Here is a 22933-nt window from a genome sequence, read left to right as displayed (position 1 = left end):
GTAAACAAACAGAACGTGAAAGAAAAGCATATCAGATGGTGGAATTTGCATTTGGAGGATCGTGTGGCAGCTTTGACTCAAGATCATGAGGCTTACCTGCTGACATTTATAAAAAACATCACAATAAAAGCACCCCAGGTGATAAGACAACACCAGTTAGCCACTTCCACATATGTGGACTATGTATGAACAAGACTGCAGACCGGAAACATCCCTCAAGAGCTGCAGCTGTGGAGATGCCATGACCCGACTGTCCAACAATCACTGCCTTTGTCCGAGTTGCTGAAATCCTGATGCTCCATCACTGCCAAGTGTTACTGTAAGGGGGCTTTTTTTTCACTTCACCTGTCAATGGTCATAATGTTTCAGCAGACCAGCAAGTTTTCATGTACACATACTGAAGCTGTTAATGTGGAAAAAACAATTAATCAGGAGCTCTTTAATGGAAAGCAGTGAATAAGCGGTTCATCTGGAAATTTCCAAGTGATTTATGAACAGTCCAGCAGCTCAGATCAATGAGCACACTGTTGTCAGGACTGGAAACTCGGGAACTTTGTGAACTTTTCGAGTCCAAGCTGGAGCTGCTCGCTGACATCTCGCTGGTTGTTTATGACACTCAAACTGGGACTGTTCTGGTTTCTTCCACGCTCGAGGCGTCCTCCAACAAACGGCGGTATCAGCAACGCAAACGCTTTATGTACGACAAAAATCCCCCGCAGACACAGAAATGATGACTTTCGTCCACTGGGACCAAAGAATGACAGAGTGTGATGTTGTTAAAGAGTCATTAAATCCTCAGAGGATGACGACTGTATCTCCTTAACTCCATTATTTTAATTCAATTCTCTTTCCTTCAGGCGCGTTTTGGTGCCTTAATCTAACCAATTAACATATACATTTTCAGCATCAGTCAGAACAGCTACATATGATGTATTGGGGATTAATTTGCAGCACTTGCAGGGAAGGTCGAACACAACTCTTATTAGTTAAACTGAGCTGATGAAGTGTCCTGATGAGTCGCACAGCGCACACAACTCTGCACTGTGTGTCTCTTGTTGTGGAGGACCTAATACCCTGTTGGAGTGGAGACTGCGGGAGGAGGGAAATCATATAAAGGGCCCAAAAAAAGAGGGGGCCTGACATCATCAAATCCGAAAGGTTACTGGCCAACGCTCGGCGCTCCTGCTCAAGAAAAACACTATTGATATTCCGTGGGCTCGGCCGGGGACAATGGCAGGGCCTGTCCCTCCCTCTTTCCCTCATGGCCTGGCATGGCAGAGATGTCACAGAGAGCACCAAACAAATGGATGGAGGGATAGGAAGGGATGGAGGGACGGGGAGGAGGTGGAGGAGAACAAACGCATTGTTCTCGGGGTGGAGAAAGGGGTATTGTGAAGAAGACAGATAGCTTATGTGGGAGAATGGGGTGGGGTAGGGGGGGAGGAGGGAGGGACGCAAAAAGGACACAGAAAGGTGAAACCTGGCTTTTCTTTTTCTTTTTTTTTTTTTCTCCTTTGCAGCCGGAGGTAATCCATAACCCCGCTTTAGGGGACACTGCCTAAAAGTTTAAAGAGGGACACAGCAGAGGCTGGTTTCAGCCACCTTCAGCTCGCCTTTCATCCGCATCAACACCGGAGCTGAGCTCAGTTCAGGGGGCATTTCTCTGATTCAGCTCGTACTCAACACCACAGAGAGAGCTCTGAGCAGGTAGGTTTGTGGCGGCGTCCCCCTGCAGGTGGGAGCCTGAACGGGTGACTTGATGTGAACTAGCAGCGCAGCTGTTTGAACACGGGCTGAGACCTCGGAGGAGATGGAGGCTGCTGCGCTGCAGTGCCCTGCAGGCGTGTGATGCGCGCCAGCTATCCCCCCCCCCCCAGTAAACATCAGTGACACATAAACACATGAAGTGAACCGAGCGCGCTCACTTTTACCCAAGGGTGATGAAAACAGACCCATTTCACACACAGAGACTTCTCCACTCACAGTCTCTAACAGCCACGAGTCATTAGCCAATCGAGTTAATTACATTTACTTTCTCAACATTTCACCACGGCTTCTCTCATCTCTCACACTTTTTCAGCCAACTTGGAAAGCAACGGCGCAGCTGACGAGCTCCATTTGAAAGTCAGATTTTTTACCAACAGCCAGCAGGGCCTTTAGTTCAGTTGGAAAAAAATTCAATAAAAATGAAAAGGTGAGAATGAGATTCAAGAGGAGCGTCGGATCTACCGAAAGTAACACGCGGAGAGAAATCAAAGCACATTTCCATCTTTACACAAGGACAAGAATAAGAAGAAATTAGGAAGAAGAAAAAAACAAGCTGCAGACTAAACTGGATTTGGAATTTCCATGATTATTCAGCCACAATGGCATCCTCCTCAAACTCCCCTTCGGCAGACACAGGACACAGCCCACACACACAAATAATAGGCAAACCACCAGCCGTGCAGTGTGAATACTTGCATACAGAGAAGCCATAACAAACAGCAATCTCAGATGCTTTTGAGGACAGGAAATAAAAACCACCCAGCATGTGAGAACAGTGACAACAGTATGCCACATACCGCGTGAGTCAGTGCAGAATTCTACGTCTAAATACCCTCAGGACGAGCCAGCGGTGTACAGATGCAGACTGGATGCACGCCTCCATAAACACAGGCATTACACCAGAGAACAAAAGCTTACAATTAATTTCCAGAGTTCAGTGTCGTCTCCTGCTGATGTAACAGAGACTAGATCACCTGGTGCACATCCACCCACATTAAAGCTACAGCCTGAGCCGCGCGGGTGAGGCCACACGTGAGCAGAGTGGCTTTTTTCTTTTTTTTCAAGCGGACACGTGAACAATTTGACTCTCATGAGCAGATGTGAGGCAGGTTTTCCATCCCCCTTATCTCATTTTCCAATTAGTGCATCTTCGACTTCTCTGCTCCTGTATTAGAGCCTCCAGCCAGAGACGGGAGCAGAGGAGGCGACGTGACAGGCACACATGAAATTGAAAGCTCCTTGCTGTGGAGCCATCATTCTAATACCAACGTCAGTTAAGGACTGCATGAACTGCAGCCTCGTTTAAAGCCAAATGTTTTGCTCAGATCGGTTTACAAGCAGGATGGAGGAGATGAGCCTCATGTTCATTATTGGCTCGTTCCCGGCAGCCCCTGAGGGTCAAAAAGCATGGGATGAAATATTTTGTGACATTTCTTTTTGCATTTACTATAAATTCTCTGTTTATTTTATGTGATTCTGAGATCATTTGAAGCTTTTTGATTTTTTTTCTCCCAAATTTCTAAATCTGAATGAGTCACAGTGGCTAAGGTGGGACAAAGTGGGTCCAGAAACTGAATGTTTTAAGGAATAATGTTGTTCTATTTTGTTAAATGTTTTCTGCTGAATGCATTTTATGAACCGTCGTCCTCTTCCTGTTCAGTTTGTCTCTTTTTTTTTTATTTCTGAATGCACAGGAAAAAAAAATCAGTCTTACCAAGTATATTTGTCTCATTTCTAGTCAAAATATCTCATTACACTTAATATAAGACACAACTGCCAAACAAGTACTATTTCAGCCAGATATAGGGACTTGTTTGAAGACAATACATCTTGAATATCTTGTTAAGTGAAAAAGTCTTGAAAACAAATTGTTTTGAGTCGGATTTCATATGAAACAAGCTTTTTTTTTTTTTTTTTTTACATTTGAAGAGGTTTTTAAGCTAATTTCAAGATCACTTTTATCTCAAAAGTCCCAAATATCACATCTTATTTCAAGAAATCTTGACAAGCCGATTTTCACTAGTTCCATTGGCAGATTTTTTTGCTCAATTCAAGCAAAAACGTCTCGTATTTGTTGATTTTCTTACTAATTTTTGGAGGGGCATTTTTTTTCCAGTGTGAATTTTTTAGTCAGGGTTCAGATTTCCATTGTAAGGCTTCTTTTGTGCTCAGATTTGTCATCAGAAATGTCGACTTTCCTATTATGTGTTGTTGGTCTTGTGTTCACCTCACGGTCATCATGCCAGTTGGCAGTAAACAAAAGGGGAACTGAGGCCGTCTGCACTTTCTTTTTCTTTTTCTGCGCTAGCTTAAATTCATCCTTAAGAGAACACGACAACATGGACCAAATTTGAACAAAAGCAGTCATTTCAGTGGGTCTCCGCCATCCTATGGACACCATGAACATCCCTGTTAATTTACACGGCAGTCCATCCGACACCTGTTGAGATATCTCACTCTGAAACTCATTAGCATTCTTCAGTTTATTTGCCGTTCTCCTCGTATCGTATTCACCTCAGGGTGAAACAAACCTCCCCGTCAACAAAACATTTCCTTCATATCGACGCCTCCTGGGCATTAAATGGCATTCTGAGGTGATCCCAACAGAAACAAACGCATAAACATCACAAAGTGCTTTAATCTGTCACAAGCACACCCACTTCTTCACATCATAATCGCCCGTCCTTCGCTCTCAGACGGCCTCCCCCTCCCACACATCCCTGATTGATCCGGTCTGGACAGTTAGTAGATTTCCATCATCTAATGCAAGCTGCAGGTGCCTCTCCTTTGTCCTGAGGTTTGACTAACTGTCAGCCTTGCATCTTTTTCTACCACTAATAACATTTCGGGGAGCCTGCAATCTCCTTGGCGTGTCCTCTCACTACAAACGCCGCGCCGAATGCACTTTGCTGCCGCTTGTGGAGTATTCGAGCAGAAATCAGGCCAGTTTGATAGTGTTGTTATGCCACCCGCATGTTTAGCGGGGCGGTTTCTCACAGAGAATTTCTGATAGCGATTTATTACCAGCAGGTAGACCGTAACTGCTGAGTCGATGTGGGATTAGGGAGTTTATGTGCACCGTACGCGGTGAGATGTTTACGCAATTCTGCCTCTCAAAGGGAAATCGTGATGAGAGAAGGAGCAGCTTCAATAAATCAATAACAAATTACAGGATCCTTAAAAGTGGCAAGAGCCTTTATTTTCATTCAATACAAAAAAGGAGAAGATATTTACAATTACACTGAAACTTCCATTATTTATTATTCCCTGGTGCAGACGATCAGTAGTAGTCCTCTGGGTCAGCTTTATCCCCCTGATTCTGGATCTGTTGCTGCTTCTGGTACAAGTCAGCGATCTGCAGGGATTGAGAGGAGGGAAGAGTTTGCAAGAAAGACAGAGAGCAGGAGGGAGGGAGGAGGAGAAGATCATGAAGTCAGGACAGTAACGTGAAGAGGAAAAGCTAAAAATAACTGTTTGATTATTCATATCGCCGGCTTTGAAGTCGGTGACTGAGCTGCTGACTGGGAGACGGAGGTTGTGTTCACTTATCAGGGTTGGTGGGGGGGGCGAGAGGGGAGGAAGGCGGGACAACGAACACTGTGAGCAGCAGGGTGACGCAGTCGGGAGGAAAAACGATGAAACGTCAAATTATTTCTCCCACACGGAACCGAGGTAAAGCTTTGATTTTCAGCCTGAAAACCCGAGTGCGTCCGGCGTGTTCTGGGTCCTGCTCAGGTCCTCCTGAAGGGGGTTAAGTTGCATTTTAATGGGGTGCTTCAGCAGGGGGTGGGAAACAGCGTCTCCATTCGAACATGTAGCTGGTGTTCCAACTGAATCCCCAACTGTAACCGGCGCGTATCCACACGGGAATCTGCATTCCAAAACAGTTCAGACGAGGCTCGGATTTTTGAGGGGGGTGTTGGATCATCCGTGAAAGTTTCTTAAACCAGACCAGCGTGTCTTAGAAAGCGGGCAGTCGGACCCCAAAATGACGACGGCAAACAGACGGTATGCTTCAAATGTATGCTTTGTCTGGTCATGGACTGATTTTTATCCTGTATCAACAGTGTGGTGCTTTACCTGAGGCTTTATTCCTCTACTTCTCAGGCAGGCGGGAACATTAAACCAAAACCATTCAAGAGTTTAAACCTTCAGCTTTTGAGTCGCAGCTTTAGCAGATTCTGACCCTCTGAGGCTTTTTACCAAATTTGCTGAATCATAGTCGTAAAAGAATCCATCTCGTCAGACTCCAAGCTTCTCTTTAGTCTTCCTACCATATGAGCAGAGACCTTTTAGCCATTACTCCGAGCCGTCTAAGATCATCAGATTGTTTTAAAATCCATTTCAGACCATGAATGCTATATTTTGACCATGGCTGTGTTCGAAACCGCATACTTCTCCTACTACTCATACTAACTTTTTGAGTTAGTATGCGAGTTTGAGTAAGCGAGAAGTTCCCGGATGCATACTAGATTGGCCGAAATGTTGGGTATGCATCATGAGGTTACTTCTCATACTCAAACTACCCAAGATGCAACGTAACGTGACGTCGCCGATCGTCAAAGCGGCAGTTTCAAGCTAGCTACAACGAGGGTAGGTTCACTTCCTGTTTTCAAAACAAAAGCACCAATTGTATCATAATGGCTTTCCCTATGATAAAAGGCAACGGGTATTTTATTTTGTGAAAATAACAGGAAGTGCGTTGCTCACTACGGCTAGCTTTTGTAGCGCCGAATTCGTCGGAACAAAATTGTAAATAGGCGGGATTTTGTCAAATTTTCAACACGTTGGGGATCTAAACGACTACTTTCTCTCCTGAAAATGTTTCAAATGTTGCTAAAGTTTACAGAGTTTAGAGCTTAAGCGAAATCAGCTTCAGGCCGGCTGATTTCAGCTCGGGCAGGAGCGAAACGCATTGTGGGTAAACACTCTGCATACTGTCTGATCGATGAGTATGCCATATGCAGAATGGAAGTATGCAGTTTGCCAGTATGTTCAAATCAATTATACCACCGAACCAACACATTAAAGCCTCGAAATCCCTGTTAAGGATGAAGTAAATCAAGTGATGCCAGCGATTAAAGCAGCCCATCGCTACGACCTTAGGGAAGGTGGAGCTGGACCTTCAACCTCCACCTACATCCAAGTAGTTTCCCAAATTAACCTAAAACTTGGCCGTGGTGAGAGTGGGTCGTCCAATAACCTGAAGGTTGGCGGTTCCCACTCTCACCGCTCAAAGATTGGTGAACTGACAGCTGGAGGGGTGGCAGTCCACATCCTTGCCACGGCTGAGGTGCCCTTGAGCAAGGCACCGTACCCCCATGCTGTCCGGGCGCTCTGAATGGCTGCCCACCGCTCCAGTGTATAAGGCATCGGTCTCCATGAGTGTGTGTTCAACAGCTGCCAACCTGGATGGGTTAAATGTGGAGGAGTTATTTTGTGTATCTACATGACAATAAAAGTCTTAATCTAAAAGCCACATCCATCAACTCCAAACCCTAACCAGTAAAAGCGGATGTGGGCGGAGTTTGATGATCCAGCTGTGGATCGCAGCCAGACATACTTGAACTACTCATCTATTATCTCCGCTCAACAAGAGGAGTAAACAATATTTATTCTCTTTTATAAGTAGGAAATTAAAACCAGAGATTTTAAAAAGATGGTCATCGGGTCACGGGATGCATCCCGTTTTAATGAGCCAACGTAAAATACCTTCATGGAACTTAATTGTGAGCATGTTGCTTGTATCTGATGTCTTCTTGATGACGGGTTGCAATCCTTCCTTTTACAGTGTTTCAGAACAGAAAAAGTAGGATTTAAGGCCAGTTAAGACCCTTTGAAAGGGTTCATTTTCTAAAATAAAAATTCTGAACATCATTGTTCATTTCTATTTTTTGTTGCTGAACTATAATTGTAAAACCAGGGTTTGTACTGAGCTTTGAACGACACAAAATGACTCAGCACATTTACTGTGCCTCTCACACACAGCTCCTTCTCACCTTACCTCGGCTCTACAAAGCAGTTTAAAATGCCATTCAGTGGTTTGCACAGTTAAAACAATCATATCTAATCTGAATCTAAAACAGATAGTCGATTCACTTCTACATGCACGTATCAGTCTTTTATTATGTGCGTTATAGCAAATGAATATTCGTGGTTTAGGACTGTCAGAAGGAAAATGGATGCAAGTAAAATATTAGCTTGAACCCACTGGTGGACAAATAGAATAAAATTGTTAATAGATAACTTGTAAAAATTTAAAGGATGCAGAGGAGTGTTGCTGCACATTAACACAAAAAGACCCACCAGTGATGCTGTGCTGCAGGGGATCAGTCTTTGTGCTATTTCAGTGCGTTTTCCAGAGAACATTTCAGTTCTAACACAATTTCTACCAGATAAAGGTTAGGTGGGAAAAAAAAAAATAATAAAGAAGCAGGTGTTTGGTCGATAAAAAGAAAGAATGACGACAGCATCTTTTTTTTGTGGCGGTATGGAGCGATCTCTGTGTGAAAGGGGCTTCTGTGTTGTGTTTAAAGTGAAAGTACAGCTGTCCTGTACATCTCTACTGTGCAGCATGATTCACTGCCTGCTGCCTCACAATATATGGCTCCGACCTGACCACTAAGCCCCAGAGGTGCTGCTTTACCTCGCCGTTATATAGCCTCGTTCATTGTGCTGCTGACTACCACATAAAGCACTGCCAGGGTGAAAAAAAATGAAAAAAAACACGGTCCTTGTTGTGCATCGATGAAATTTTACAGGACAGCTTTTTGTGAAGTGACCATGACGATGATGATGATGCATCACCTCTACACAACACAGTAAAACGTCCGAACAATCAAGACCGAATCTTTACTGCTGCGGTAATTATTACAGTGCAGAAGGCGACACCTTCCAGTGGCTGTTTGTGGTGCTTTTGTTTCTTAAGGAAACGACTGCCTGTACAGTAAGTCTAATGTACCTGAGCTCCCGTCGTGGCGTCCTCGGGCTTTTTGTCGTCTCTGATTCGAAGGAAGCGGGGGAACCGCAGAGAAATGCCCTTCTCTGGATCCACCTGAGGACAGAGAGTCACAATTTATTTATTTTTTTAAATGGGTCAAAAGCCGTTAATACAAGTGAGCATCTTTTGTTACTTGTAGGGCGCCTTCTTTCGACACTCTGGGTTTTAAAGCCCTTCGGATCCCATTAGATCAGTCTCATTCCAGTTCCAAAAACTAAGCCTTTGTCCCACTTTAACTCATATGCCTAACTAAACCTCTTATTACCTTCACTGAATTGAGGTTTTGCACAGTTTCTTCTTCACAACAGTTTGTGATGTGGAAATGTGGAAAGAGAATAACTTGAACGTAGTGCTGTCATTTTGTTTTCAAATCAGCTGCAGGATTAAACTTTAGAAGTTATTTAAAGGGGGGCAAATGTAAAAGATCCCCTCAGAAATATAATCCAATGCATCAATGAAATCTGTAAGATGTGATAAAAATGATAGTTTTATTTTACTTCAACAACATGTTGTACTTTAACGTTGGAGTGAATGTGGCCCATTTTGAGGGATACATGATCAGGTCGATAAAAGAATGAATCCATTTCTTTGCATCAAAATATTAACAGCTCGGGTTCTTATTTGGATGGAGACATCTGCCCACGTTATCAAATTGTGATTACAGATCAAATTTAATCAAAAATATGTGATAAAATTATCAAATGGAGGAGAAGCCTGGTGGCAAACTGATGCTGTTTGACCCATAAGTAATTCAGATGCCAGACAAGGACGGCTCTCCCCCCGTTTAGCCTTTGTTACCGCCTCCCTCAGAGGTGTGAAAGTGGTGAATAGAATAAAACCTGGCATATCTCAGCATGGTGTGCAGTGTGTGTCCTTGTAAGATTGGAGGAAAAAAGAAGAAGTGTCAGGCCTAAAGAACTATCTACAGACGAACAGGATCTGAAAGTGATGTCCTGAAGAAAGAGGAACAAATCCAGCAAAGACCTGACACAGGAGCTGAGAGATGCATCTGGACCTTCAGCTGATCCATCTGCTGTTGGCCCAAGCCTCATCAGAAATGGGCTCCATGGAAGGGTGGCTGTCAGGAAGCCGTTCTTAAGGAAGGGAAACAGGGAGAAAAGGCTGAGCTGTGCCAAAGGACACAAGAAGTGGGCTGAAAATCAGTGGCAGCAGGTCTGATGGAGGGATGAATCCTCCCCAGAGCCCGGAGCTCAACATTACTGAAGCAGTGTGGGATCATGTTGGCAGAGAACGGAACTAAAGGCAGCCCACATCCAAAGAAGAGCTTTGGGATGTCCTTCAAGAACCCTGGAGAACTATTCCTGAAGACTCCTTAAAGAAAGGACAGAAAGCTCGTCTGAGAGGGTTCAGGCTGTGTTGGAGAATAAAGGAGCTCAGACCACATGTCGAGCTTGTTAGGATTATACAAACTTTGTTTTTATGTTTTTCCATGTTTTAATGAATTGCTGCACTTATTTCTCTTTTTTGGCCATATATAAAGAGATGAAGGGTGGCTCAAGGCTTCTGTACGGTACTGTATGCTGCCATCAAGGTGACTTCTATTCCCTGGAGGTCCGTGGTTACTTCAGCAGGACAAGGGCAGACCTCGTTCCGCACTACTTACACCAGTGTGCTTTAATAGACACGTAGTGTGTGGTCTTGACTGGCCGGCCTGCCTGCAGTCCAGATCCATTTTCTACTGAAAATGCATGGAGCGCCATGATTAAGAGAACCAGACAACAGCCACAGACTGCTGACCAGCTGAGATCTTGTTTTAAGCAAGAATGGACACAGAGTCCACTGAAAAAAGGAAAAATTTAGGAGCCTCAGTTCCTAAATGAATAAAAAGTCTAATAAGAGGATGATGTACGACACAATGAAGTTGGTCAGTGAACACACTGAATATCCAGTGTCCTCTGTCCTTCTGGCACTTCAATAAAAGTTTAAATGAATTACCCGGTTTATCTTTTTAATGCATTTTAGATTTTAAATTTTTCTGGAAGTGTCTTCTTAATTTGGGAAAACGTCAAGAAAAGTCAGTAAGATCATGTAAACTGAATAATGATGCCGTCTTTTCAGTGCACACTGTGGGACGCGCAGCCAAACCACAGGTAATTAACAAGTATCTGTTCTATTAAATTCAGCCTCATTTACAAGGTTTTTAATAATTGAGAGGCATTCGTAATGACTTCTCATTCTAGGCAACAGACCGTAACAAGGAGAATTTATCTGTGGAAATACATGAGGGGGATTAACAGGCAGAACTGACCATTCCCATGGCGGCCTTGTGGACGGGCGACAGAGAGAGGTCGGCGCACTTCACCTCCCAAACCTGCACGGCGTCCAGCCACACGTCAGGCTCGGCGGATTGGTCGACGCGGTAATAGGCTCGGGCTTTGGGCAGGATGTGCTCCTGAAGAACACAAAATAAACACACATAGTAAATACACTGTAAATATATTCACTATGTAAAAAATAGGACGATGCGTTCACACATAACTTGGTAAGTAGACAGCGACGGAGTGGCTGTGTTTGACCTGCAGGATCGCGCCTCACAATCACATCCCAGGGGTGCAAAATAAGAGTTCCAGCACACACATACTGAAATGTTCCCTTCCTGCTCTGGGGCAACATTAGAGGGGAATTTCTAAACCATATCATCATAAAAACTTCCTTTAAAAAATAAAAAATAAATTGCTTGTTACACACATTTGCGTTCCCTAAATGCACCTCTCAGGCTAAGAAATAAAAGAAAAACAGAAGAAGAAAAAAATCTGATAAAAAGATAATAAAAGCCAATGACTCAGCTCTGGCTGCCGCCACACCGTTGGTGTTGCATGAGCCCTCATTCAGTTGCAGGCGCGACTACTTTCCAGCATCAAACTCTTCTTGTTATGGAGTCAAACACCCATTTCAGTGATCCCACAACTCTAGTAGAAAGTGCACTGGACTGCTGTCGCATTCACAGAAGTGGGTCACAAAACGAAGGCTCAGGCAGTCGTGCTGCTGCCGTTTCCCTGCACACATTATTCATACTGTAGGCACTCAAGTGAGGCTTTAATAAGCGCTGAATTACAATGAGTGAGCTGGTAGGTGTGCAGTCTTATGAAATATTGCTGCTGATTGTCATTAGTTTTGTCAGAGCTCAAACTTCCAGCCTCTCGGCTGCAGCTCGGGATTCATCAATATGTCAAAAATGCCTCAACTCAACCTTCAAGTCCCAAAAGCATCTAAAGAGAACCATATTAAAGACATGACCTGACATGAATTCCTCTCTTCAGGCCCCCCCCCCCCCCCCCCCTCAACATTTCTATTGGACTAAGGCCAATGCCACTCTAAACCAGTGCTTTTCGTCTTTTGGAGAATGAGTGCTTAGGCAGAGAATGTGCACAGTCACCTTCAGTAAAAGCAGAACGATCCGGCTTTTCGTTTGTTTCGCTGCTCCAACAGTTCCAGCTGAAACAAACATTTCAGGAGGATGCTGTTGTCACCAGTCATATGGGCAGAAACCTTGCACCCAGTAAGCAGGAAACGGAGGCTCAACCTGTTCTCCTTGTGTCCGTCTACCCAGAGCCAAATGTTTTCCTCTCTGTAATGTAATTATTTCTAACTTGCAGGAGGCAGACAGGCAGACATTGAACGTTGCTCATGATCGTTGATAAAGGGATAGCAACAAAGCAGGAACTTATGTGGAAGTTATCCTAACTCAACTGCTCTTGGCGTGATTTTTACTGGTCAACCTACCCTGAGCAGGCGTTTCTTTTGTGCGTCCACAATCTGTCCGAACGCCAACAATCGCCAGTCAAACCCCTTCTCAGACATTTCCTTTAAAAATACTGAGAAATATCAGCCTTGTCGTGACTCTGTTACCTCTTGGAGGTTCATATAAAACGTGACTGCTCACACTCTGATTTGGCCTTTATGTCATCGATCGTCAATAACAGCTCGCATAAAGGACTGTTCCCCTATTATTACCATTCCCTTGTTGGAGCACTGTTTTGAATGGTCTCATCAGAGAAATGGAACTCGTTTTGAGCTGCAAAGGACCAATCAACGTCACATGAGCTGGCCAAGTGGCAGGACAGAGAATCGGGGTTGAGTAGCACCTGTGAGTAGGCTGTGGAAAGGTGGGACTGTTCCCCAGGTAGGGCCCCCCCTCCCTACCATAGCTGACAGCCTGGTTTTGATGCTCTTCCTATATGCTATGTGCCGCGTTTTGGACCCTATTCATTGTTAAATGTCTGCAGAGCTGGTCAGCGTCTGTGACGTCGCACACAGACTGAAAACAGCCGACTCCACTCGGGTCGCTCACAGATATGGGAAACTTGAATCATTCTCCTCAATAAACATTTGAGCGAGTCCATTATTTCTTTCATTTCAATAGTCTAATTGGCGCCTCTTTATCTACTTCTCATCTAATCTGCTGGTGCTTTAGGTCACGTTTATGCAGGAATATAGAAAATTCTACAGAGTTAACATCCTTTCAAGCGGCAGCTCATTTTAAATGGACGACTCGGTAAATGGGTCAAGTAGTGAATTAGGTTGGGGTGATGAAACAATGCAACTGTACGTGCCCTCAGGAATAACAGAATTACATTTATATGAGCCTAAAAGGTGTCGGAGCTATTTCAGTTACATGCAATTACCTGGGTTGATTTAACATCATTTACTTCTAGTAGTGAGTGAGCAATTAATCTAATTTGTGTGCCTATATAATCTGTTTATTTATTCACTCGGCTATTTCTACATAACTCATCGTGTTCGGAACTTATCCAAGGATTGGTGATAATTACAATCGCGTTCACACCTTCGTCTCGGGAGACAAACGGTTGGTAGAAAATATTCATTCTCTTACATGTAGAACAGCTGTTAGACTGAAGTGAATGTAGAGAGCTAAGAAAGGCCTTCGTGCTCAGGATAGAAAACTAGAACTAAAGTTTAAGGTCAGTTTGGGGGTTTAGTACAACTTGTACTCGATTTATTTAAAAAAAAAAAAAGAAAGAAAAAAAAGCTGCTTATCAGAAAATTGCAGAGCTGGAAAGAACATGTTTTAGGCCAGCAGCTGCAAGGGCAGAGTGTCCAGGGTTTGAGGTAGCTTTTAAGCTCAGATCACATCACAGACACAAAGTTCTTAGACGTCAACGTAGATGAACACAATTAACAATCCAACACTTTCAACCTCAGACTTCAACCACTTGCATCGTGAAATGTGTGAGTCCACATATCAACTCGTAAAAACTGCCCCTTTTATCATAAAATAACTCAGTTAAAAGGTTTGGATTATGTGAAACTGAAGTTGACATTTAACTGCTGTAGTTTTGGTAAGTTTCTACAAATTAAACCATCAGTCAGGGTTGAAATAACCCCCAAGTGAGCCGGATTTATCAGAGAGAAAAACACAAAGGTGGGCAGTAAAAATAGCGCAGACTCATTCCAATGTGAACATCTCAATAATTATGTGGTCCTACTGAAGGTTTTTCACACTTCATGCCGATTTTAAATTAACACGGTGAATATGTTTGTTCCAGTTTTTAATAGAAAAACAACAAAAAGGTTCAAAAAGTGCATCAGAAACTGGAATTTCTCAAGTTTTATGGTAGAAAAGCCAGAAAATATCTACAGTCAAGAAGCAGCTGACTGAAAAAAACCCCCTCATGAATAGAAAACAAATTAGTCCTCGATTCATGAAAGACAGACGTTTATCAAGGCAAAATTTAGAAGAAAAAAAAGAAAAAAGCCCACAACAACAACTACAAAATGAGATTCCATGAAACTTAGACGAGAGCAGCTTGAGCAAAGGAGAAATTACGTTTTGGCGTTGATCCAGATGAAACAGGGCACCAGCCTCAGCAAACAAGGGCCTCCAATCATGTGTATCAGATTTATATAGGTCAGAATCCTTCCTCGTGTATCAGAACCGGCATCCCAACGGTGAAACAGGGGATCAGTGCCGGCCTCGTTACAACACAGCATCTCACTACCTGGAGGAGTGTAAACAAGCAAATTGTCTCCCTGTCGACGGTCCCATCGGCCCCGCCGCTGACTCGCCTTAATTCACCATCCATCACTTTCATTACAAAGCGCTACAGCACAGGCTGTACTGGTCTGAGAGGGGAAAAAAAAAATAAATAAAGGTTACAACACCTTCTCAATCACTGCTCCACTGTGGTGATTCTGCACCGTGCAGTGCAACCGACTCTAAACAGCCAATCTGCCAACTATCACTTTATGCCGAGACAAAAAATAAACCAACAGAATTATCTCCCAAACAGATGGCTCCATTTTTAAAAGACTCTCTGCTTGTTCCCGTCTAATTTTAGCTGATGAACTTGAGAGTTTTCAAATGAATTCTGACTCTCACACCAGCTATCATTTTCAGAGAGCAGTTGTCAATTGCCTCAAATACTGCTGCTGCTCTGGAACAAACCTCTTCATATGGAAATGGAAAAAGCAATTCATTACCTAACGTCAAGAGCGCGCCCGCACTGCTCTCCTGAACTTTCTTTAAATAGGTGCATCAGCACTCCATAGTTTCTACACAACATTTTCTAAATAGGCACAATTTCACACATTTGCAATTAAATGCACGCATTATAAAGTCAAATTATGGGTATTTCTGCGGCGTCTTTGATGTGTAATATCACTCGTCAACAAGCCTCCAGGGTAAAAATATTCTTGGTAATGCCAGAGCTAATATCCGGGACTTCCATCATTCTTCTCCTTCCTCTTCTTTCGGCCTCTCCATTTATCAGGGGTCGCCACGGCGAGTCGATCCCGCATCATTGATTTAGCACATGTTCTACGCCGGATCCGGGACTTCTATCATTAAAAGCAGCTAAGTTGTTGCTAACAAAGTGTTCCATTCTAGAAACCCATCTGCGCACTAGCCTTCTTATTCTGGTATCAAAATCTCCACTTGTATCAGAAAAGATGGAACACAAGAAGAACCAAACGAGGGAAGTAATTATTTGTGGAATGAAAGGGCTTCAAAAACTTTAACAACACCAATTCAGGCTTTTATTAACTCTAAAATAATTCAGCTCAAGTAGCTGCAGCTGTGTTGCAATTAGCGGCTCTGATTTTTAAAAAAATGATGGCATCAGTGAGGAGGGGGGGAAAGATGTTGACTTGTGGTTTTTAAATCAGGCTCGTCAGAGTCAGTCACGCAGCGCCACTTTACCTTTAAGAACTTGTAATGCTGCTCCAGATCTTCATCCTTGAAGCCTGTCCCAATCTGAAAGAGACGTGAGGAGATGAGAAAGAGACACACACACATTCTGATATACGCATACACATATTCCTTCGTGGAAGGACAGATGACATTTGGCAGCGAGTGGCAGAACACAGAACAGCCAGCAACCACCCCCCCACACCACCTCCTACAACACGAGCATCTCGTCCGCCTTATTTGCCTCAAGTGTCATGTCACTCCTCAGAGGACGAAAGGACGTGAACCTACTGGGACACAAGAAACACCTAACAGGCACACACACACACACACACACACACACACAGGAAGACAAAAATAATTCTGATGCATGACGCAAACATTTTGTCACCCGCAGACATATTCTGCAGGTGTCCAGGAGAAGCTTTACAGTAAGCGTCTGTGGCAGCAGTTTAATTCAACTGTGGCACCTTTATGCATTTTTATCATCCATGAAGGCCTAATCCTCGACATGCCAACAGTGGTACAGTTTGTCAAAAGTGAGAACACAACACCTATTTCACACCAGACGCAGAGCCAAGCCAGTTACAATGACTCGTTTGTTTTGTGTGCCGATAGTCAAATCCCTCCAGCAGCTTAATCCAATCAATGCAGGTGTTTGAGTGAGAGATCACATTACAGAACTGTGCCGCTTTCTCACGTTTTTACACCGGTGCCAAAGGGGGCTCGAGTCTCAGCACAGAGAAAGGTAGCATTTGAGAAAAAGACAAAAACACAAGAAAAAGAGACTGCAACAATTCACAAAGCAACAACAAATCAGAAAACAGAACGTTTTTGGAAAAATACAGAAAATAAACAGCTAAACAAGACACATCCATCCATTTTGTATCCAAGCTTAATCCAATTTTTAGGGTTACGATGGGGCTGGAGCCTATCTCAGCTGTCATTGGGCGAGAGGCGGGGTTCACCCTGGACGGGTCGCCATCCATCACAGGGCCACACAGAGACAAACAAGCACACACTCACTCTAAGGACAATTTTAGAGACACCAATTAACCTAACATGGATGTTTTTGGACAGTGGGAGGAAGCCGGAGTACCCGGAGAGAACCCACGCATACACGGGGAGAACATGCAAACTGCACACAGAAAGGCCCCAGCAGGGAGTTGAACCAGGAATCCTCTCGCTGTGAGGCGACGGTGCTAACCACCACTCCACCGTGCAGCCAAAACAAGACACAAGATACCAAAAAAAGATGGAAACCTTTCAGATAACAGTAACATTAAACAACATAACCTAAAACACGAAAGGAAAGCAGACGACAAAGCAACAAACAGGAAAAAAGCTGATTTCTACTAATTGTAAGAAAACTGATGAAATGAGGTCCCGTCTCGTTTTGTGATGTTTGTTGATTTCTCTGGAATCTTGTTCCGTTTTAGGTTTTGCGGTCGTTGTTTTTACTGAAATGTCAACTTTTATCCACCGTGAGCTTCGCCCATTAGGCTCGCCATACTTTGCCGCAAACTGAACCCACAGCTTGTGTGGCTAAAGTACTTTTTGATTAGAAGCATTTACTCCTGCACTTTTTTTCTTTGACACAAAGCACCCCAACTAGCTTGCTGCTCTGAGTTATTCCCGCCTGTTATACCATCAAAAAACAAATTATCAACCAAAACAGCAAGCTGTAAATACACTATTTGGTACGTTTTACTTGGCTCATAAAAACTCACTCAAAAAAAGAGCATTTAACGAGATGGGTGGTAATATAAGAGCCAATACAGCAAAGTAATAGTTTTGAGGGATGTGTGAAATGTTGTAAAGTGATAGTAAGTTGACATTTCATTGAAATGTCCTAGATTTACAGCGATGTCTTCCTCCGATGCCAAAGTCTTTACAAAGACCGATAACAATCAAGTATGCAATAAATGAGCCTCTTCAGGGTGTCAGCCGTAGTTTCTCAGGGCTACAAACAAAAATAACCAAACGACTAACTGTTGCTACGACTGTTTTATGATAGCGAGTCTTTTTCTGTGTGGAGCAGCACAGCTCCTGGATCTGAAGGGGACAATCTGAACTAAGGACGGGAAGCCACGATAAGTGGTGAGGGATGAAAAGTGGGTTAAACACTTCCATCTCCTTTTTTTTGTTTTTACAGCCAGCGTTGAGGAGAAGAGGGATGATGAAATGCAGCACACAGCAGCAGAGGATGCTGCAGTCACTTGACAACTGCTGGGCTGTCGTGAAGCACCACATAAAAGATAAATGGCATGTTTACGGTTTCAGCTTTGCTTCTTTTCCCTGAAGAAAACACATGCGCCTTGAATTTGGATCCATAAAACTGTCTACAGGAGACATTTAGACAGCACAAGGCAGTTTTTAAGTCAATCTTCTTCCATTTCAGCCAGATAATTACAGTGATTGTGCACTGGACACTTGAGTGCTTAAGAAACAAAAGTGAAGTGAAATCAATACTGTGCCTGAACACCTTATGCATGCATGCAGAGGACAGAAACTGCTTGCAAGGATTTAACTTGTACATAAGAAGAAGCAGCTTGTGTTTTTATCTAAGCAGTACACACGGGTTGGAAAAGAGGGCAGGAGTACAGGTATGAAACCCACCAGACCAACTATTTTCACACATGAACACTGAGGATTTTCTGGAGAATGTGCCCTCAGTTTGGGGTCACGTCTTTCTCAGACGTTGTTGTTTACACATGCACTTCACAGCAGGAGGTTCTGTGCTGCGGATGAGCTCTCACAGCTGGAAATCAAGCGGGGGGGCGTAGCTCAAGATGCAAATAGTGCGCTGAGGAAATGCAAAAGTCGACTCAAGTCTTTATATTTATTTCAATCTTTTTAAGTGGTCTTGAGCAACAGTTTTCTTTGGACATTGGCTGCTTTTTCGCCAATTTGTTGGACTCAGCATCTAATTCAAGAGTTATGGCAGCTTTGTCTATGTCTGTTATTAACAGCCTGTCACCAAACACCATTTATTATGTAATAAAGAATGAGATTGTATGAAGGGAGCTTGTGAACAATGCAACAATGCAAGTTGGTTTTAATGTTGTGGCTGATCAGCGTACAGCAGGCAATTTAACAGGTATTCGCTCAACTGAAGCAGCAAAAGCAGAAAGCTGTGGTTGTACCAATGAGCTGTGAAGGTGTTATGGATGCGCACACAAGGTAAGCTCTGCTGGTGTTTACACGAGTGTGCACGCTCAGTAAATTCATTTAAGGATCAAGACACAAAAGTTACTGAAGAAAAACTGAGATTGAAGGTTTTCAAAGGAAGAAACCAAACCCAAGCTCTGTGAAGAAGTAATTGACCGACTTGTACGCCCTCTTAATATCTCAAACAGTCAGAATAGACATTTATTGGCACAAAGATATTCCTCCAACACAACTTTGAGAGAAAAAGTCACACACAAACATGGCAACCACTCACAGAGCACCATAATACACAAATCTGAAATATGAGTCTAATTGGGTCTAATAATAGATAAAATGTCAAAAACATGCCATCTTCGAGCTGTAAATTGGTTGCCCTAATAAGAAACCCGTCTTACTTCCTACTAATTACATGTTTGTTAAACAGCAAAGGCCACCAGATGAAAGTACAAACTTATCACTGAAATTACAGATTCAACTGTTGCCTGGAAATGCTGACTTACACGTCAACCTCAGAAACATTCAGTCAGTTTCTCTGGTTAACATGAACTCTTTGTGCTTCCAAACACCACAAACACAAGACTATGTGAAGGTACTGGAAATCTGAAGTGTTTACGCAAGCTTTAACTCACATGGGAGAACGCAATACAATCGTCAACATCAATTTAGATTTTACCGTCAGAAAATCTAATGTATGTGCATACCAAGCTCTTTGAAAAGGGCAAATATCTTTTTGCGGGGATTACTTGTAAAATTATTTTGAAGATAACCTTTCGAAAAGCAAAAAAAAAAAAAGTGCTTAAAACAAAATAAAACTAAGGAGCGCTTAAACCTTGAAACCTAATTTGCACATTTTACGCTTGGTTAGATCGAAATAAAGATGCCAAACACATCAGTTAAACAAGCTGTGCGCCCAGTATCTAGCATGCATTAAGTTTACCGCATCGCTGCACCCTTAATGAAACATTCGCTACACACACTTACCTTGCAAACGGACTGAAATTCCTCGTTTTCCTCATCGTAGCAGGCCAGCAGGAAGCCACCGTAGGTACCTGCCCTTTTACCTTTCCCCAGATAGGCACCGATCACACAAAGGTCAACCGTGTCACCCACTCCCTCCAGGTAGTCCTTCTTCAGCTGAGAGGAAGACAACGAGAAACACCGTTCACATACATACAGTTGTATTCTGCCACAAAAATCAGATGTTATGCCTTTGTGGTACTAAACAATGCATCTGAATCTTAAAATCAGAACAATAATGACTCTGAAACTGTAACAACTATGCATATAAACCATGTTTCATTCATAAATATAGAGTGTGAGATGGGAGCTATGCTTCCGAATGATAAAAACTGCAACTATCTTAGTAGATCAACACGATTCTGAGAATTAACTGGAATGACCTCTGTGTATTCCTCAGTAAGACAAAATTACTTCTTTTTACATTTTCCATACTTCAGCGACGTCGTAGTGAAAGAACAATTGAGCTCCTTTCAAACACGGATTCCTTTTAAAGCAATATGACACCAATTAAATAGATCTGCTTAATGCCCCAATGAGTATCCCATTCCCCTCTTTTGAAAATGATGCTACTAATCTTTCCATATCTGACCTGATAACATTTACACATCTCTTTTAAAATCAGGTTTGCCCTGCATGCACTCACATTAAAGGATACATGCACAAGTAGCGGGGGGTTGTTCCTGTGTTTTCAATGGAGTCGAGTGGAGAAAGGCATGATAAAAGCTTAGGGAGTTGGCAGCCTGCAGCCCTTTTAACGTATCAGTTGCACCTTATCGGTGCAAAAAAAAGAAAAAAAAAAAAGACCCATCAGTGTTCACACATGCCAGATAGAAGGCGGATCAGCCCCACATTGCTCTGTGTTTACGCACATCAAGCCATCACCGGAGAATCTGCTGAGTCACAACAGCATCGTCTGTGAAAGTGACGTGTTCTGCACGATTGTACCGACTTCCCCCGGCCGGTTCAGAGTAGCACGAGCTGCAGATCAACTTCTGCTTCCAAAAAGGCCTAAAACGTCACCAAATTACAAAAATGGACCCAGAAAGAGCACAAATCTAAAAGGTGATGGAGTGCTTAATGTTATCACATGTATGTAAAGAGCTTTATTTTACATAAAGGTTTGGTTGGAGAAACAATCATTTTTCAGTGGCACTCGATTGTTGTTTTGTTCACACCACCCAATGTGCTTCTGTGGTGTTAGGGAGCCGTTTGATCAGTGGTAAAGGGGTCACACGTCACGAAACGTCGACTTAGCCCCCCGACTCAAAGGACTGATCTCCTTCATCAGCTCCAGTCGGCATGCAGACAAGTCTCTTTGTTGTCGCTCGCATTACAATACGATGAAAGTAGCTCCAGGTGAATCACTCTGAATTTCATGATACCGCACACTGGACATATCAAAGTGTTCTCTCCATTGTTCATCTACATTCTGTTCATTTTCCAGAGTAGACCATAGTTTTCAGTTTGTCTTTCTTGCCCTTTCATGTCCCCAGACCTCGGTGACTCTTCACTGACAGCTCTCAACTCCTTGAAAATATCAAAAACTCTAGATTAGAGTGGGACTTTGACGTCTCTGGAAGCCTCAGTAATCCTATCTTAGCAATGTTCACACGGTGATTGATGACTGCTGATCGTACTGCCGATTTGCCTCCATCTGAGCCATTTGTCTTCAAACTCAAACATCTGTTGGCCTCATGGAAATTGGGCTTAACATATTGTTGTCTAGGTAGCTTAATGAATAAGTACACATCTTCATATTTTTCATCATTATTTTCAGAGCTGCATAAAGGGCAACAGCCATGAAAGGTGTACAGTTAATAGGGTGAATAGTTGTGAAAAATATTGCCAAAATGTGGTTATATATTAAAAATCATCATTTTGTTTTTTATGAATAAAACTGCTCTGAATTAATGGGATTTACTGGTTGCTTTTTAATTCTGTTTGTATATCTTGATCGTGGGCACGACTTCCACACTATAGTTCAGCGTCGGCGTGCTTTTCTTGTTGAAATTAAAACATATGGGTACGTCCTAACCAAAGGTTTCCTCCATAACTTCCCCTTTTCTCAGAGAATCTGAAAGCTGCAAGCCTGGAGTTTAGAGGCATGTGGAGCGAAGCATTTGCTGGAACATTTCAAACCTGGTTTCAAACACTCCTGTCCTGTCGCTCTTAATCCTACAATCTGATGTAGTCAAAGTGTTTAAAGAAGGGTGTGATCACACAGCGGGTAAAGGAGATGTTTTTTTTACATTCTAAGATGACTTCATTGACACTGGAGTTTAAAAGAGTTCATTAATTCACAAAACATTAAAAAAAAATTCTTCTCTAAAGTGGAAGATTTTTTTCTCCCCCAAACCAATAGTGGTTTAAATAATGACCTTTATATTTGTGTTTCAAAACAACAGAAGGAATGTGTTAGAGGAAGAGCATGTTAGCATTTTCAGGGCACCGTGTGTGACGTGTGATTTACTTCTGTGTCACGGTGTTAACGCCACAACCACATGTACACACACCTTGAGCCAATTATGGGAGCGCTTGGCAATCTCATAGGTTGCATCCTTTTCCAGAGTCTTCACCATAAGGCCCTCACAGGAGTCTACAAACACACACACAAACACATTTATGCACCAAAACACGATCCCCGAAGTGCAGACAGGAAATTAAGAGATTATCTGTAAAAATAGATTAAATGTATTTGTGTGCATCTCAAAAGGAGACAAATGGGTTCAGGAAACAGAGAGACAGAACGAGGAGAGGAGTATAACTCATACACGCAGACACAGGAAATGCATGCCCGCTCTTCCTTA

At 43.0% G+C, this 22933-nt stretch overlaps 1 protein-coding gene across 1 annotated transcript in view; it reads right to left on the bottom strand.

The window, feature by feature from the left end:
• Positions 1 to 4943: 4943 nt before the first annotated feature.
• Positions 4944 to 22933, bottom strand: part of lig1 (ligase I, DNA, ATP-dependent) — a 57867-nt gene continuing 39877 nt past the window's right edge. Inside the window, exons 22-27 of the mRNA XM_075482795.1 lie at positions 22640 to 22722; positions 20088 to 20240; positions 15948 to 16001; positions 11037 to 11180; positions 8729 to 8821; positions 4944 to 5122 (exon numbers count right to left, since the gene is read on the bottom strand). Coding sequence (XP_075338910.1) covers positions 5048 to 5122; positions 8729 to 8821; positions 11037 to 11180; positions 15948 to 16001; positions 20088 to 20240; positions 22640 to 22722 — 602 coding nt within the window. The 3' untranslated portion in view covers positions 4944 to 5047. The remainder of the gene's footprint in view (positions 5123 to 8728; positions 8822 to 11036; positions 11181 to 15947; positions 16002 to 20087; positions 20241 to 22639; positions 22723 to 22933) is intronic.

The sequence above is a fragment of the Odontesthes bonariensis genome, chromosome 14 (genome assembly GCF_027942865.1).
Source record: "Odontesthes bonariensis isolate fOdoBon6 chromosome 14, fOdoBon6.hap1, whole genome shotgun sequence".
NCBI lineage: Eukaryota > Metazoa > Chordata > Actinopteri > Atheriniformes > Atherinopsidae > Odontesthes > Odontesthes bonariensis.
Note: the sequence above shows the minus strand (reverse complement) of the source record. Positions and strands in the feature narration are given on the sequence as shown.